Source organism: Anser brachyrhynchus (genome assembly GCF_964034855.1).
Source record: "Anser brachyrhynchus genome assembly, chromosome: 2".
Taxonomy (NCBI): domain Eukaryota; kingdom Metazoa; phylum Chordata; class Aves; order Anseriformes; family Anatidae; genus Anser; species Anser brachyrhynchus.
This window is the reverse complement of record NC_137695.1, coordinates 49900862-49919455: the sequence shown is the minus strand read 5'-3', so window position 1 is coordinate 49919455 and position 18594 is coordinate 49900862. Positions and strand designations below refer to the sequence as shown.

The 18594-nt window shown below is 41.3% G+C and overlaps 1 protein-coding gene across 10 annotated transcripts in view; it reads left to right on the top strand.

Moving 5' to 3' along the window:
* LOC308190081 (uncharacterized protein) overlaps nt 1–10906 on the top strand; it is a 29444-nt gene extending 18538 nt beyond the window's left edge. For 7 of the 10 annotated variants that reach the window (XM_080581030.1, XM_080581033.1, XM_080581028.1 and 4 more), the window contains 2 exons: nt 3724–3856; nt 8177–10906. In XM_080581030.1, the coding sequence (XP_080437156.1) occupies nt 8819–10129 (1311 nt within the window). In that variant the 5' untranslated portion in view covers nt 3724–3856; nt 8177–8818 and the 3' untranslated portion in view covers nt 10130–10906. The remainder of the gene's footprint in view (nt 1–3723; nt 3857–8176) is intronic. The other 3 variants (XM_080581025.1, XM_080581032.1, XM_080581027.1) reach the window with 1 other exon arrangement.
* Nucleotides 10907–18594: the final 7688 nt, after the last annotated feature.

Here is an 18594-nt window from a genome sequence, read left to right as displayed (position 1 = left end):
CTTTAGGAAAATCTGTTTTGCAAATCCATGAGTGTGGAGACCACCTGAATGTCATATTCCAGTGGAGCAAATATTAGCTTTAAATAGAAAAAAAAAATGCTAAGTTCTAGTCTGCACTAGGCTACATGCGAGTTCTTATAATTTATTGACCTGTGAAAGTTGCTTCAGCCATTTTGCTTAAGTACCTCCAATAGAATATTATGTGTTTATCTTGTTCAGTTATTCAAGTTGATATACTATAGAAACACTTCGGTGGGAGTGTTTTTTGTGTACACTTTCTACCCTCAGCGAAGCAGCAGTAGTGACTACCTAGAGTATACAAAAGGGTTTCCCTGGCCTGATATTATTCTCTTCTTTCTGCACTTGTGTCCTGTTAATCGTAGCAATATACATGAAAACTGTCAATGCAGAATACATCAGCTTCCCAGTCCTTCGTCCTGCACAGGCTATGATTGTCATCTGTTAAAATGTTTTCCCATGGACTAAATGCCTACCCAAACACAAGTACGTGTTGGGTTGTGGCAGTGGTGGTGGTGTCCTTTTTTCTTCTTTCCTTTTTTCTTCTTTCCTCTTTTCTTCTTTCCTTTTTTCTTCTTTCCTCTTTTCTTCTTTCCTTTTTTCTTCCTTTTTTTTTTTTTAAACTTATAGCTTTGTAGCTTTGCTTTTTCTGTAGCCTGATGAGGTGAACAGGTTAAGGCTTGATGTAAACAACATTCAGTTTGCTGCACAATACCATGTATTCCAGTGCATGTGTGGAACTGGAAGGCAGTAATAATAGCAATAATAAAGGAAGGCACCATTAGTTAGGCAGCTCTTGCACTGTCAGGAGTGGATAATTCTAGGTTTTGATGTCCCTGTATCATTATGAGGGTTGTTTTCTAGTGTATTAACTTTTTTTTCCCCACCACTTTTGAAAGTGTATTAGACACAAGTAAGCACCTGAAGATGACAGAACTGACCACTCAGATCTTACTGCTTTGCCTATTTTTCATTTTGCTTTTATATAAGTACTTAACACTCCCTTTGCTTGGCAGTTGCTGCCATTGCTTAAGTTTTCATCTCTTCCCTGTTCTCATTGTGGACTAGTAAATAATAGCATTTGGGATTCTGTTCTTTTACAGGTTTCAGCAGTGAAAAAGTCCAAATATCACAAGTGACAACATCAATAAAAATAAAACAGGCTGAGGCAATGCTTTTACCCATATAGGAGATTGTACTCCATGCTCTTTTTTAGGAGAATGTTTTGAAGAATTTATTTTTTTTTACTTTTTTAGAGAAAACAAGTTCTTTATTCTGTGATGATGATGATAATAATGTTGTTATTGTTGTTATTATTTTGTACTGATCAAGAAGGACAATCCTGCATGTTTATTTGACATATACTTCTGGGATAGGTAGTGAGCAGTGCTCCCACCTTTCTGTAGTGTCTGTGGAAGACCGATAGTAGAGCTGTCACACCCATCTTGGACAGCAGAACCGGCAGGATCCCTGGGCAGAACAGGCAGTCTGAAACAATTCCTAACTCTATCAGGGTGTTAATTTATTTCTGATCGACGACGCTCTTGCAGTCACTAGATGGCAGTATGTCCTCCGAGATAACAAAAGGGCCTCAAACATGGACCCGAAGTTGAGGATTGATATGATTTGGATCAGTCGGTATTTTATTAAATCGCTTATATTGTTGATGAAACAGAAATTTACATCGGAAATGAAATGCGGTGTTTTCTCTGAAGTGTGAGTTTTGCCGACTGGGAACTGTCCAACTATGCTGTTATTTTTCTCATTTTCCCTGCCCCCAACCTAAGTTCTCAGTTTATTTGCCTTTTTTTTTTTTTTTTTTTTTTTTTCCCGTGGGAGAGTAACAGAGTGGGAAGGGAACTTTGAAAGAAAAGTTGTGAACAAATTGGGAATTTTATTTGTGGCTTTGTAGGTTACTAAAACAAATACAATAAGATATTTGGTTTGTAGTATTCTCAGATGCAGACTTAATTCTTCTCCTGTAGTAGTATTCTCCATAAAAACTTCTGAGCATTCTGCCTCAGTATTTATGTATCACTTCTTGTTTTCTTCTTCCCCAGAGTATCAATAGCAATTTTAGAATGCAAAGCATTTGAAAAAAAATTGCATTTAAAGCTCTACATTTACTATTTTCTAAATGCTCTTCAGGTTGCACTACCTGCATTATTTGTTTATTTAATAAAAATACATTTTAAAAATATAAAAAAATAAACTTTTTTTAACCTTTTGAAAAACCCGGTTGCCAAAATTTTTAAAATACTGGATTGATTTAATGCTATACTTAATGTTTTTAGAACAAACACGCAAATGTATGTATACTGCTTGAAGAATATTGGAGTATAATATATTTAATACAACATGTGTTGCAAGCTTTTTTTTCTTCCCTTTAAAACGTTTATATTCTTTTTTAGAAATTAAGCAATCAAAAAGATATCTGACGTATCCTATCTTAACCATTCATTGCATGCTGTTTTTTTTCTCAATGGCATGTCAATATTACATCGATATCATCATTAGAAATTTTAACAATCAGACAGATTTGCAGTGTACACTTATCATGATTTGTAAAGCATGCATTGCGTATTTCTCTTAAAAGCACATCAATATCATTAGAGAATCAGCAATCAAATAGATCTGTATAGCAAGCATGTGCTGAGCGTGATTATATTTAGAATTTAGGCTTTGTTTATTTCTCCTTAAGTTTATTTCTGCTTCTTATCAAAAGGGCTATCTCGATACCATCTTTTACTGTAAAACCTTTAAAATAGTGTTTCTGTAAACACAGTATGATATAAACCTCTTCCAGAAACTCTAGTAATAGTGCATTAGGATTCACAAAGGTATCATAAAATGGTTTGTGAAAGCCTTATAGTATCCCAAGCCTTTAACTTTCCAACAAAAGCTTTGATTTTTCAGGGTAACTTTAGTACTGCATACATGCAGTTATTTATCACTAGTTCCTGCTTTCCTTTAACAGTATTAAAATGTTTTCTCCGCAAATGTTATTAACTTGTGTTTTAAAGTTTAATATTAAAAAAAAAAGGAAAACAAAACAAAAAACTGTTTACCAGGATGTGAATCTTATTTCTTACATATTTTATTCAATTTGTATCAAAAAAATGTAACCTAGTATTAACATTCTAAGATGATGAAAACATAGCAATAGACTATAATTTTGTGCCATATGCTAGAGAATTAATGGCATGCCCCTATCACTGTAAGATAGCAAGCAATTAACTGTTCTCCCACATTCGTGTGCATATTCCCTATTTTGACGATGATCAAATACAGCAATTCGTTAATATCGGAAAAGTACAGTTATTATTAAATTCTCCTTTGGATGTCAAGGTATGTAGAAATTTTGTCAGAGAAGCAAATCAAACCAACTATGTACAGAAAGAATATTTTTTCCATTACAATGTTGATTGTAAACTTAATGGAGAGACATTATGATGCAAGTTGCTTTTGTTTCTTTTGTAAATAACAATTATTGCAGAGCAGAATTTTGGCCTTCTATCTTTATAACCTGTGAAACACTCATTTATTTTTAGATTTGCTTTAAACACAGTAATATAATAAGGAATGGCAGAGTCCTACTTTAAAGAACCATTTGTTTGGGCAGTAAAAATATAGCCTCTCAACATTCTTAACCAATTATCCTTCTTTTGTTTATGCTGTTTATGGCTTGTGGGGTAATGGCTCCAGCAGAGCTAATAGTCGGCACCAGTCTGGACATCATTGCAGGAGAAAGATTCACTTCTCACGGAGATGACTACTGCAGTTGCCCCAGCCTGTGTGAGGTCTCCGCGAGGGTCACTCTCCTGACATCTTGCAGTAGGTGAGGACAAGGACATAGCATATACCATTTAAATACGGATAGTTTAACCTTGCCTAACATTTCACCTTGGATACTGTTGTTTTTTCATAGCTCCCTTTTCAGAGCTAATATAGTAGCTTTATGGGTGTGGAAGCATGATTTTTATCTTGGCATTGGTTTGAGGATAATCAGGTCATCTGTAGAAAGCAGCCTGAACTCTGACTCCACTCATTTAAAACCAATGATCTCCCCAGACTATCTGCCTTGACTGTGTACTCCAGCAACTGATGTTGATTTATATGAAAATCATTTATACTTTTTTTTGGTAATTTTTACCCATTAAACAAACAATTTACTGCATTAAACAAGTTACTCTGCTGTAGTCATGGTAATTGTACATTCTGGACTTGCTTCAGATGCATCTATGCCTCATGGGAGTCAGTCACATGACAGCTATACAGAGATTTTTTTTATGTCATCAAATTGTGTCCTCTGTGCCTATATCTGATGCAGGGGTCATGAACTTTAGGTTTAGTAATAGCAGAAAATAGGACTAGATGAAGAGAGAGCCTTCTGGAGGATTGCATGGATAGTACAAGCACAAAGAGAAACTGCTGACAACTAAGCTTTCCTAACTGTCAGGTACTTATTCTCAGCTGATGCAATAATAATTTGCACAGAACAATAAGCTGTATTGCTGTATATAATATTCTTTTTTTCTAATGACTCATTATCCTAGGATGATGAGGAGATGAGTAGGATATAAGTGTATTAAAAACATAATTGCTTTTCTATTCAAAGAAAAGCATGCAGTGTATACATTTTGACAAATGCCTAATGAATAGGAGTGGAGCTTTTTTGTTCTGTTTCAGTTTATGGCAATGCCTGCCATAACTGCCTATTTAAAATCTTAATTGCTTTTAATTTTAACAGTTACCTGATAGTTGCTTCTGGTTGGAGAATCATACATGAAAATATGCCTCTTCACTGCAAATAAGGGCTGTTTATATATCAAGTATGTTAACTTTTATGATTGAAGTTACACAGTTGTAAGATGAATTTTTGTACAGCTATTGCTATTATAATATAAATACAATACCAATATGTTTTTCATGCTGTTGTAGTCAAAATGCAATACAAATACTTTGAAAATATTCATGGGAAAATATTTTGCTTTTAAAGATGTCTGCATTCTATATCTGTCTATTTTTCCATAGAAGTATTATCACTTGACTTGCATTAAAACATGCTATCGTTAAAGCCCGCCTTATGCAAGCATCCGTGTTTGGTTCTGATACTCAGTGGTAAAAACCTGAACTGTCCAGGCTAATTATTCTGTTCAGATGACAGCGGTCCCATGTAGTCACTTCCATAAATACATTAGAAGATGAATGATGCCAAGGCAAATTTTTATTTCACTTACAGACCCACAGTGTACCTTTTCTGTTGATGATCAGCATTCCTGGGCTGTAATTTTGGACTCTTCATTATCATCATCTCAGCTAAAACCACCACAGCATGTGATATTTTTACATAATTAAACTTTGTCTCTATCCTTGGCTTATTACCCAAGCCACTGAAGTCCTTTCCAAACCCCTCAGGGCAATGGTTATGGAAAGAGTTCCTACAAACTGTAGGGACCAGTGGACTATCTATTAAGTAGGAACCATGCCTTTTTGTGTTGGTGGTGTTGTTTTTACTGGGGAAATTTGGTGTTTGTTGTCTATGTCTATATCACTTCAGTAGTTTTGTGATTAAACTGTCTTGAGTGCTACGTCATGTCAAGTGCAAGTCATTTTAACTTCTGAGGAGACTCAAAGACCATGGTAAAGGCAGAAGGACCATGAACTACACCAAGGTGGGATGCAGTGCAGGCATAAAGCAGCATGTGCCTTATCACCCACTGTAAGGTGTGGTCTCTGCTCACAAGGCTCAGACCAAGTGTGCCATCTCTGACAAGGTGTTAGTATGGGATGTTTAAGTATTCTTTCAGTTAAAACCCAGTGGAAAGTAAGATCCTCTTTACTAAAATTAAATGCAAAGACATATGACTGGTGTAGAACAGTCAATATCTGGCATGGCTATTGACTTTTTTTCTAATGGTGCTTTAAATATTTTCAGAACTTTTGTTTCTACTGCATAATTAAAACTTTACTTTCTCAAAACAGTGGCATTCTCTTTCCAACCAGTAGTTGTTTACCATTTGCCCTGCAAACATATATGAACAGATACTTAATTTATGCATTGACTAAGTGCACTGCTTGATATATTATGGCTCTATAGGACAGAAGTGTACTAATAGAATTATAGAATGGTTTGGGTTGGAAAGGACCTTAAAGATCATCTGTTCCAACCCCCCTGCCATGGGCAGGGACACTTTTCACTAGACCAGGTTGCTCAAAGCCCCATCCAACCTGACCTTAAACACTTCCAGGAATGGGGCATCCACAGCTTCTCTGGGCAACGTGTTCCATTGCCTCATCACCCTCTGAGTAAAGAATTTCTTCCTTATACATAATCTAGATCCACCTTCTTTTAGTTTAAAATCATTACCCCTTCTCCTATCGCTACACTCCCTGATAAAGAGGACCTCTCCAGCTTTCTTTTAGGCCCCCTTTAGTTACTGGAAGACCACTATAATGTCTCCCCTGAGCCTTCTCTTCTCCAGGCTGAACAGCCCCAATTCACTCAGCCTGTCTTCACAGGAGAGGTGCTTCAGCCCTTTGATCATCTTTGTGGCCATCCGCTGAACTTGTTCTGATACACCCATGTCCATCTTGTGCTGGGGGCCCCAGAGCTGAACGCAGTGCTCTAGGTGGGGTCCCATGAGAGCAGAGCAGAAGGTGAGAATAACCTCTCTCAACTTGTTGGCCACACTTCTTTTGATGCAGCCCAGGATGCAGTTGGCTTTCTGGGCTGCAAGTGCACATTGCCTCATATTATTATTGCCTCACTGGCTCATATTAAGCTTCTCGTCAACCAACAGCCCCAAGTCCTTCTCCTCAGATCTGCTCTCAATCCATTCTCCACCCAGTCTGTATATGTGGTTGGGATTATACTGACCCAGGTGCAGGACTTTGTGTACTTGGCCTTGCTGAACTTCATGAAGTTTGCATAGGTGCACCTCTCAAGCCTGTCAAGGTCCCTCTGGATGGCATCCCTTGACACATCTCCCATGTCTCAACCACACCATTCATCTTAGTGTTATCAACAAACATGGGTGCACTCAATCCTACTGTCCATGTCATTGACAAATATGTTAAATAACACCAGTCCAAATACAGACCCTTCTGGGATACCATTCATCACTGGTCTCCACTTGGACATTGAGCCAGTCAGTCTCACTGTTTGAGTGCAACCACACATCCTATTCGTTACCCACTGAGTGGTCCATCCATCAACTATGTTTCTCCATTTTAGAGACAAGGATGTGTGAGACAGTATCAAATGATTTCATAGAATCATAGAATATCCTGAGTTGGAAGAGACACACAAGGATCATAGAATGACCTGGGATGGAAAAGACCTTAAAGATAACATATTTCCAACTGGTCTGCCATGGGCAGGGAAACCTCACACTAGATCAGGATGCCCAGGGCCTCATCCAACCTGGACTTGAATCACCTCCAGGGATGGAGCATCCACAACTTCTCTGGACAACCTGTTCCAGTGCCTCACCACCCTCTGAGTGAAGCATTTCCTTCTAACCTCTAATCTAAATCTATGCTCTTTTAATTTAAAACCATTCCCCCTGTCCTGTCATTATCTGCCTGAGCAAAAAGTTTTTATAAGCCCACTTTAAGAACTGAAAAGCTGCAAATAGGTCTTCCCAGAGCCCCTCTCCTCTTCAGGTTGAACAGCCCCAGCTCTTTCAGCCTTTCTCTGTAGGAGAAAGGAAGTTAGTGACCCAAATCACAGTTCACCTGCACAGGCTCAGATATGTGCTGGATGTACAGTATTGCCTTCAGGCTGTGCTGTGCATTTGCCAAAGCTGCAGGACAAACTGCCAGCTCACTGTAATTTAGGAAACCTGTAGGCAGCTCCTGCTTGTCACCAGTTACCATGCCACCTGGGTTTCTTTGTCTTTAAACCTGCAGCAAGAAGTTCTTATGTGTACATCCTTTCTGTCTGACAGTTGAAGGGACGCATGGGGTGGTTTTCTTTTAAGAAAATCCTATATCCCTTCCAGGGATTGGATCTGAACAGCATGCTGGTCAGAGCCCTGTTTGGATCTGCACAACCCAGTGTTCCCAGCACCTGAAGGGATGTAAGATTATCTATACTAGCTTCTCCTTCTTTATGTTACCTCTAATAAATGGTATTTTAAATGACACTTTGCAGAGTCTGAGTGCCTATTTTACTGAGATCATGAAGAACCAGCACATCCTGGTGCAAAAGTCAAGGGCCACCAACGTGATCAAGGGACTGGAGCACTCCTCCCCTGAGGAGAGGCTGAGAGAGATGGGACTGCCCAGCACGGAGAAGAGGAGTCCCGGGGGGATACAGTCAATGCGTACAAACACCCGAAGGGAGGATGCACTGAAGATGGAGCCATGCTGCCTCCAGCGGTGCCCAGTGCCAGTACAAGAGGCAACAGGCACAAACCAGAACCCAGGTGGTCCACCCTGAACGCTAGGAAGCACCCCACTACTGTGCATGCAATGGAGCACCAGCAGCCTCCCCTCCCTGGAGACCCTCCAAAGCTGCCTGGACGTGGTTCTGGGCAATTTATCCTAGATGGCACTGCCCAAGCAGGGGGGGCTGGACCAGATGACCCCCAGAGGTCCCCCCGAACCCCAACCAGCCTGCAGCTCTGTGAATGGATGACAAAGACTGGAGAGTTATAACATTATACAGACACAGAGAGAAAGGGGAAAACGGATCCTAGCCCAGGAGCTAGCAGGGCTCACTGAGAGGTCTTTAAACTTAAAAGAAGGGGGACGGGGCTGAAATAGGGCTTGTTGGAGCTGTGCTGGGGGAACAATGGCAAGGTCTGGGGAGAAGGCAATGGCCCAAATGAAGTGTATCTACACTAATGCACGCAGCATGGGTAACAAACAAGAGGACCTGGAAGCCATTGTGCAGCAGGCAGGCTATGACTTGGTCACCATCACAGAAACGTGGTGGGACCACTCTCATGACTGGAGTGCTGCAATGTCTGGCTATAGGCTCTTCAGAAGGGACAGGCAGCACAGAAGGGGTGGTGGTGTGGCTCTCTATATTAGAGAGTGTTTTGATGTTGTGGAACTTGGGGCTGGGAATGATAAGGTTGAGTCCCTATGGGTTAGGATCAGTGGGAAGGCCAACAAGGTGATCATCCTGGTGGGGGTCTTTTATAGACTGCCGAACCAGGATGAGGAGACAGATGGGGAGTTCTACAGGCAGCTGGCAGAAGTTGCGAAATCATCAGTGCTTGTTCTTGTGGGGGACTTCAACTTCCCAGACATATCCTGGAAGCACAACACAGCCCAGAGAAAGCAGTCTAGGAGGTTTCTGGAGAGCGTGGAAGATAGCTTCTTGACACAGCTGGTTAGAGAGCCTACCAGGGGAGGTGCCCCACTTGACCTTCTGTTCACAAACAGAGAAGGACTGGTGGGAGATGTGGTGGTCAGGAGCTGTCTTGGGCAGAGTGACCATGAAATGGTAGAGTTCTCTATTCTTGGTGAAGTCAGGAAGGGGACCAGTAAAACTGCTGTCTTGGACTTCTGGAGGGCTGACTTTGAGCTGTTCAGGACACTGGTTGGCAGAGTCCCTTGGGAGGTGGCTCTGAAGGGCAAAGGAGTCCAGGAAGGCTGGGCACTCTTCAAGAAGGAAATCTTAATGGCTCAGGAGTGGTCTGTCACCACGTGCCCAAAGACAAGCCGGCGCGGAAGAAGACCGGCCTGGCTGAACAGAGAGTTGTGGCTCGAGCTTAGGAGAAAAAAGAGGGTTTATAATCTTTGGAAAAGAGGGCGGGCCACTCAGGAGGACTATAAGGATGTTGTGAGGCTGTGCAGGGACAAAATTAGAAAGGCCAAAGCTCATCTGTTGCTCAATCTGGCTACTGCTGTTAAAGATAACAAAAAATGTTTTTACAAATACATCAACACCAAAAGGAGGACTAAGGAGAATCTCCATCCTTTACTGGATGCGGGGGGAAACTTAGTTATAAAAGATGAGGAAAAGGCTGAGGTGCTTAATGCCTTCTTTGCCTCAGTCTTTAGTGGCAAAACCAGTTGTTCTCTGGATACCCAGTACCCTGAGCTGGTGGAAGGGGATGGGGAGCAGGATGTGGCCCTCACTATCCACGAGTAAATGTTTGGCAACCTGCTACAGCACTTGGATGTACGCAAGTCGATGGGGCCGGATGGGATCTACCCGAGGGTACTGAGAGAACTGGCGGAGGAGCTGGCCAAGCTGCTTTTCATCATTTATCGGCAGTCCTGGCTATAAGGGGAGGTCCCAGTCGACTGGCGGCTAGCAAATGTAACGCCCATCTACAAGGGCCGGAGGGTAGACCCGGGGAACTATAGGCCTGTTAGTTTGACGTCAGTGCCAGGGAAGCTCATGGAGCAGATTATCTTGAGTGTCATCACACGGCACTTGCAGGGCAACTAGGTGATCAAGCCCAGTCAGCATGGGTTTATGAAAGGCAGGTCCTGCTTGACGAACCTGATCTCCTTCTACGACAAAGTGACATGCTTAGTGGGTGAGGGAAAGGCTGTGGATGTGGTCTACCTTGACTTCAGTAAGGCTTTTGACACCATTTCCCACAACATTCTCCTCAAAAAACTGGCTGCTCGTGGCTTGGACAGGCGTACGCTTCGTTGGGTTGAAAACTGGCTGGGTAGCTGGGCCCAAAGAGTTGTGGTGAATGGAGTCAAATCCAGTTGAAGGCTGGTCACTAGTGGCGTCCCCCAAGGCTCAGTACTGGGGCCAGTCCTCTTTAATATATTTATCGATGATCTGGATGAGGGGATCGAGTGCACCCTCAGTAAGTTTGCAGACGACACCAAGTTAGGTGCGTGTGTCGATCTGTTCGTGGGTAGGAAGGCTCTGCAGGAGGATCTGGATAGGCTGGACCGATGGGCTGAGGCCAACTGTATGAAGTTCAACAAGGCCAAGTGCCGGGTCCTGCACCTGGGGAATAACAACCCCAAGCAGAGCTACAGGCTGGGAGATGAGTGGCTGGAAAGCTGCCTGGCAGAGAAGGACCTGGGAGTATTGGTTGATAGTCAGCTGAATATGAGCCAGCAGTGTGCTCAGGTGGCAAAGAAGACCAACAGCATCCTGGCTTGTATAAGAAGCAGTGTGGCCAGCAGGTCTAGGGAAGTGATTGTCCCCCTGTACTCGGCTCTGGTGAGGCCGCACCTTGAGTACTGTGTTCAGTTTTGGGCCCCTCGCTACAAGAAGGACATGGAGGTGCTCGAGAGAGTCCAGAGAAGGGCAACGAAGCTGGTGAGGGGTCTGGAGAACAAGTCTTACAAGGAGTGGCTGAGGGAGCTGGGGTTGTTCAGCCTGGAGAAGAGGAGGCTCAGGGGCGACCTTATCGCTCTCTATAGGTACATTAAAGGAGGCTGTAGAGAGGTAGGGGTTGGTCTATTCTCCCATGTGTCTGGTGACAGGACGAGGGGGAATGGGCTAAAGTTGCGCCAGAGGAGGTTTAGGTTGGATGTTAGGAAGAACTTCTTTACTGAAAGGGTTGTTAGGCATTGGAATGGGCTGCCCAGGGAAGTGGTGGAGTCACCATCCCTGGAGGTCTTTAAGAGACGTTTAGATGTAGAGCTTAGTGATAAGGTTTAGTGGAGGACTTGTTAGTGTTAGGTCAGAGGTTGGACTAGGTGATCTTGGAGGTCTCTTCCAACCTAGACGATTCTGTGATTCTGTGATTCTGTGATCTGAAGGACTGAAATTTGAACAGAACATCAAAACAGAGAACCATGCCTTCAAAAAGCAGAATTAAAATACAACAATGCAATGTGGGGTCTTCTCAGCTTAAAAGGACAGAAAAAGCAAAAACTCTGACCCAGCTGTGAAAAACAGTACATTAAAATTAAGGGACAAACTTCTAGTAAACAGACAAAAGACTTATATAATGTATACATATAACATGAATATCTGGTATACAAGGTTTTATGTACGTGTGCTCGGAGCAACTACTACAAACATAGCACAGAAAGAGGCTAACAAGATCACTTTCAGCAAAAGAGAAATAACTTATCTAGCAAAAAAAGAATATCATATCTAGCCTAGCAAAATGAAGGTAGCATAAGGATATAAGTGGCTTTGATAAACATCTTTCAGTACATCTGGAAAAGCCCCTCAGGAGTGATCAAAGTTCAGAGGGAATCTGAAGAGCTTGTAATGCAGCTTTGCATAGTAACAGAAGCTGGCAGAGAGATACAGCAGCTTACTTCCTCTCCCTCAGTACCATCTTTATGCTCTCACCAGGGCATTAACTAAGAATATATAGATCTGGCTCCTCAGTAAGAAATAAGGGATCTGCTAGGTGTTAAAATGCAGGGACAAAATCACCTGGTATCCACTCCCCAGCTCCAAAGAAAGAAATGCTCATCAACACATAAACTCAAGGGAGGAATTGGGAATGCAGAGAACAGTATGGGTTGTTCAGGGATGGGTGATGAACTTTGGGCTGTCTTTTCAGAACACCAGTCATCATCAATTAGTTGTGCTATTTGACAAAAAAACTTTTCCAATCACACATCTCTCCTAAACTAGAGACCTAGGGTTAAACTCAGTGATTTAGGCTGGCATATAGTAATCCTTTTTCTCCCCATTCTTATCTTTAACTTCTGATCTTTTTGCAGATTATAAAACAATACACTGGAAACCCAGCATGCCTTTTCTTTAGATTTTTATAGTATGTAACAACAAAGCAATATTTTGTTTAAAGGATCATCGAGTCCAACACATGGCTCCACACAGGACCACCCAAAAATCAAACCATATGTATGTGAGCATTGTCCAAATGCTTCTTGAACCCTGGCAGGATTGGTGCCATGACCACTTCCCTGGGGAGCCAGTTCCAGTGCCCAACCACCCTCTCGGTGAAGAACATTTTCCTGACATCCAGCCTGTACCTGTGCTGTCACAGCTTCATGCTATTCCCTTGGGTACTATTGCTGGTCATCAGAGAGAAGTCAGTGCCTGCCCCTCCAACCCACTCATGAGGAAGCTGTAGGCCACACTGAGGTCTCCCCTCAGTGTTCTTTTCTCTAGGCTGAACAAACCAAGTGATTTCAGTTGCTCCTCATATGTTTTCCTCTCTAGAACCTTCACCATCTTTGTAGCCCCACTTTGGACACTCTCTAATAGTTTTATGTCGTTTTTATACTGTGGTGTCCAAAATAGCACACAATATTTGAGGTGACGCTGCAGCAGCATAAAGAAAGCAGAGCTGGGCTATCTCTTCCCTCAGCTGTCTAACAGTGCTGTGCTTGATGCACCCCAGGGTACAGTTGGCTCTCAATCCTCCTGTCCCCGAGACTGTATGTATAGCTAGGGTTGCTGATCTGTACAAGTCCAGGTCGATGACATCAGTTGCTCTTTCCTTATCCACCAATGCTGTAACCCTGTTTTAGAAGGCCATCAAATTTGTCAGGCATGATTTGCACTTAGCAAAGCCATGTTGGCTGTCACCCATCACTCCTCTGTTTTCCATGTGCCTTAGCATAGCTTCTAGGAGGATCTGCCTCATGATCTACTGACTGGCTTGTAGTTCCCTGGGTCTTTCTTTCCTTTTTATTTATTTTTTTTTAAATTGGGGGTTACGTTTCCACTTTTCAGTCTGTTTTCTCTGAAACAATTCTCAAACTTCTCTTTGTTTTTCTTCTTTATATCATGTCAACATCTGACAAAAACAATATTTTGTTCAGAGATTCATCTTCCTCAAGTCCCCATGTTATCTGTAAAACAATTCCAATTCTTTCAGCCAGCACATTTGGTGCCGGTCCCAAAAGTAGCTGATTTTTTTCCTTGATGCTGTCCAGGTTCCTGGTTTTACCAGGATGACTGGACTGATTGAAGTCCTCCAGAATTCTGATTTTCATTGCTCCATCATCAGTACAGATGTATACAAGAAAGACAAGAAAAATATCTTCCTGGGACAGGCTTTCTAAGAGACATCATTCTTTTTCTCCTGTCACCCTCCTACCTGAGAAGGATCTTGAGAGAGGTTTAAAGCTGTCCTGTCTCATCCTAGAAGGATTGTTCCAATTCCTTGGAATCCACATTTCACCTCTCCAATACTTTTTTTTTTTTTTTTTTTTTTTTTTCAGTGTCAGACTGAATTTCTCCTGGCCAGTGTAATCTAGGGCTGCAATATTCCAAGAGTTTACATTTGCAATTTATTTCAGCATCTCCTCACCTGGTGGGTGGTATGCTCTTGACATGCAGTTCCAGGTCACTGGCTTTCTGCTTTCACAGGTTCTCTGGCCAAGAGCTGCATGGCAGTCTCAGAATCATCTGTTTTGTGATTACAGAAGTGCTACTATTCTGCATATGCTTGACCAGCAAATACCTGGAGTAAAGGTTATGGATCCATGTAATTTTCAGCTTGCCTCTTAACTTTGGATTCCATTGAAGCATTCCCTGCACACTTTTTTTTTGTGTGTGTGTGTTTTTTTTTTTTCTTCCTTTGATATTCTTGTTTACTGTTAAATGATACATTCTTCAAAGGCAAAGAAAGTTGTCTGCAAATTTTGTTTGCAGTTTTTCTAGATTCAAAAGTGTTACATATAATAGCTTTTCCACCCCTCCCCTCCTGCCCCATATAAATGTATTGTTTATGTCTGGAAAACGGAGTCAATGAAAGTACAGTAATCAATAGTCCAACCCATGCCAAGTAGATCTTGAATCTGTATCTGCTGACCTACTTTTGTCCTGTCTGTCTTCACCATGGATATTTGCTCAGTTGTGATTCACAAGTACCGGTTCTGCTTTCTCGCTGGGTGGTATCGCTTCATAAATATTTCTACATCTTGCCTATGGTCCCAGCACACTGTATTTCCAATATTTTGAAAGTGCTTGCTGAAAAGTCATTTGGCTTATTAGCAAATGGCCACAGCCCAGCAATAAGCTATAGGTGAAATTTTTAATATGAAGTTGGCAGGTCTCTTGACTCAAACTGGGCATTTAATGTTTTCCCTAGAATAGCTTATTTGTGCAAAAGGAAAACAAATACAACAACAAAAACAGTTTGGTTGTTAAAAAAACAAACAAACAAACAAACCACCAACAAACTTTCAGAACTGTATGAGTCATATAATGTTAAAAACAATAATTATTGGTTTTGAAATTCTGATATTGACAATTCTGCATTTTTTTCCACTTTAATTTTCAGGTTAAATTTAATAAGGAAACTAGATGCTGCTCATGGTATAACTGATTTAGAGAAGCTGCCATCATCTTTTTTAGCCTAGAAGTTAAAACATTCACATTCAGTGAGTCAGAAAACACTGTTTTTCTCTTCCTATTTCCTGACTAAAAACAAGGCCTTGGACCAAAGAACTTCCTTTCCTAGGAGCAGACTTCACCGTCATGCCCATGCCAACACTTCATTTGGTCTTACTCATCATACTGTAAATATGCTCTGAGGTGATGACCTTTCAAAACTCTCACCTAAATTTTTCTTTCAATATAAACATCCCCATAATCTTAGGCAAGGGATAATAAGAGTAAGTACCTGAGTAAGGAGGATTGTGAAGCCTGCTAGTGAGGTTGCTTGCCTGGAAAGTAAGCCACCTTTTTTTCCAGTCCTGTTTTCATATATGAATTAGTTTATTTAGGCTAACAATGTACCTCTCACTGCATATTGCAGTTAAAATATTCATATTAGGTCCAAAAATGCTCTTAGAAGCTGAAACTGAAGTAATATAAAAATTATCAAAATGAAAGGCTGCCTAAAATGTATAACTTCTGTAGCCAGACAGTATGCTAGCAGTGTTTGTTTCCTGCTGTCTGGGAGGTCATCCTCCTTAACAGTCTGAATATAGTTTTCAGACATATGAAACTAATTTACGATGGACATTAAGAGCTTACAAAGGCAAGACAGAAATACAGAAGGAGGCAAAGTAGAAAGTGTAGTCATCTTTGTCACCAAATAGCCTACAATTAAGAAAGACAATTGTATATTGCATGTAAATAAGTATTTGTGTTCCAGGAAAAATGAAACAGTCTCTTGTCTTCTTAACACACTGCACCAAAATCTACTGTAGCTGATTCCCAATCTAATTCACATCCAATGGGTGTTTGTAAATTGCTTCATTATTTTCTGAAAGTGAATATGTAATCTCTGATATAGTACAAAATGTACTGAACTGTCAAATCTACATAAGGAGGTATTCTCAGAGACACTTTTCCTTAAACAAATTTATGATTTCAGCTGAACTAATAGCAAAAGGGTGGGGTGTGTGTGGGAAAAACAACAACAACCAAACCTAAGCTTCTCTTGTCCTTTTTAGCACTTAAGAACTTAAACAGAGATAACTGACTCAGAACAAGTTTGAAATAAAATCTTCTTAATATAATATTTTCTATTTAAAAGCAAAATAAAACAATTAGCTGTCCTTCTCTACCTCATTCTTACTCATATATGGACACATGAATCCTGCAGCATTGTTGAATCCATTGTTCCAGAATAAGGCATCAAACCTGGCTGATTTAATGACAGTATTTGGGAAACACTGACTTTCTGTTTGGTCCCATCCAGTGCTTGTGTTGACTTTGGATGCATTTGGATTGCTCATACAGAATTTGGCTTTTCTGTGTTTAGAATTGTAGTCAAGGAAAACAAAGAGCACAGAACCTCCAAGTAGGAATGCTCTGGCAGCCAATGTACCATTTTCAAGGGGAGAGAGTCTGTGCAAGTGTTCTGAGGTTTTGGAAACAGTAGTGTAGCAGAGTGTTCCTAGTCAGGCAGAGATGTAGTGAGGGTGTTTGGTCTGGAGAGCTGTAACTGTGATTTTTTACATCCACAAGAAACTGCGCCTCAAATTCCACATCAAGTCAAAAGAGATTGTCCTACCATAAAAATGCTTTGCTGATAAAGAATCACTTTCTGCCTATGGAGAATGTTTTGCTAAAATCTTGGCTTAGCTTACTTCCACAGTGGTTTATGCTTTTTTCCTGTATACACCAAAATGCATGTAAGCATTTCAGTGGAGCAACCCTGTGCTACTAAAATTAGCATTTTTTCTTAATGGTGTCTTGTTAACCTGACCATCAGTGAATTGTTTTTGAACAATTTTGGATCTCTGAATTGCTCTTACTGTGTGAAACTTGGGAAGTTTTTCTTGGGAACAGCAGCAAGAGAGATTGTTTAATACTGTCTAAAGAACTGGAACAAAAAACCATTAGAGTGAGGGCAGGATAGAAATACCACTTGATGTGGAGATAAGTAATTGTTTGGTCTCACAGAATCACAGAAGAAGTGATGTGGGAAGGAAGCTCTGGAGAAAGTCTAGTCCAAGCCCCTGCTCAAAGTAGAGCTGACTGCAGCAGGTTGCCCAAGGTTGCACCCAGTTGGGTTTTGAATATCCCCCAGGAAGGAGATATTCCAGGAGATCCACAACTGCTCTGGGTGAGCTGTTCTTGTGTTTGACCATTCTCGTAGTAAGAATATTTTTTCCATCTGTTTAAGTGGAATTTCTTGTTTTTAAGTCTAAGCTTATTGCCCCTTGTCCATTAACTGATGAGAGTTTCTTTCTGTTCTCTTTATTTTCTCTCATCAGACATTATGAATGCTACAGATGTTGTATAAATTTTGCATATATATTGCATATATGTTGCATTTACTGAGCTAAATGTCATGCAGAAATATCTTGGTTTAGTTTAGTAGGAAATCTAGTAAAACTTGAGTGGTTATGAATATACAGGAACAGGGAAATGATGAAAATACAGGGAACTTCTACAGGAGCTTAGGTGAAAAAAGAAAGTGTACGGCTGCTGGAAGGAGGGTCAGGCGACGAGGAAGGAATACAGGGATGCTGTTTGTGTTTGTAGGGAGAAAATTCGTGTGGCCAAAGCTCAACTAGAGTTGAAGCTGGCCATGTCTGTGGGAGACAATAAAAAAGGTTTTTTTAGATATGTGAACACAAAAAGGAGAACCAAAGAAAACATAGGTTTGCTACTAGATGGGGAGGGTCTCTTCACAGACAATGACATAGGCGTTTAATGACAGAGACGTTTAATGCCTTCTTTGCCACTGTCTTCAACACTGATGATGGGCTTCAGGACCCAGGGTACCCTGAGCTGGAGGACCATGACAGTGGGAATGACAAACTCCCAACCGACCCTGAACACGTGCGGGATTTGCTGCTCCATCTGGATCCATACAAGTCCATGGGTCCGGATGGGATTCATCCCAGGGTGCTTAAAGAGCTGGCTGACGTCATCATGGGACCTCTCTCAATTATTTTTCAATGATCTTGGGAATCTGGAGAGGTCCCATTGGACTGGAAGCTGGCAAATGTGGCAATTTTCAAGAAGAGTAAGAAAGAAGACCCTAGCAATTACAGGCCTGTCAGTCTCACATCAGTGCCTGGTAAAATTATGGAGAGGATGACCCTTAAGTTATTGAAGCGCACCTGGGGGACAATGCAGTCATTGGTCCCAGCCAACATGGGTTCATGAGGGGTAGGTCCTGCCTAACAAATTTGATTTCCTTTTATGATAAGATCACCCATCTAGTCGATCAAGGGAAACCAGCTGATGTGATCTTTTTGGACTTCAGCAAAGCTTTTGACACGGTTTCCCATAGG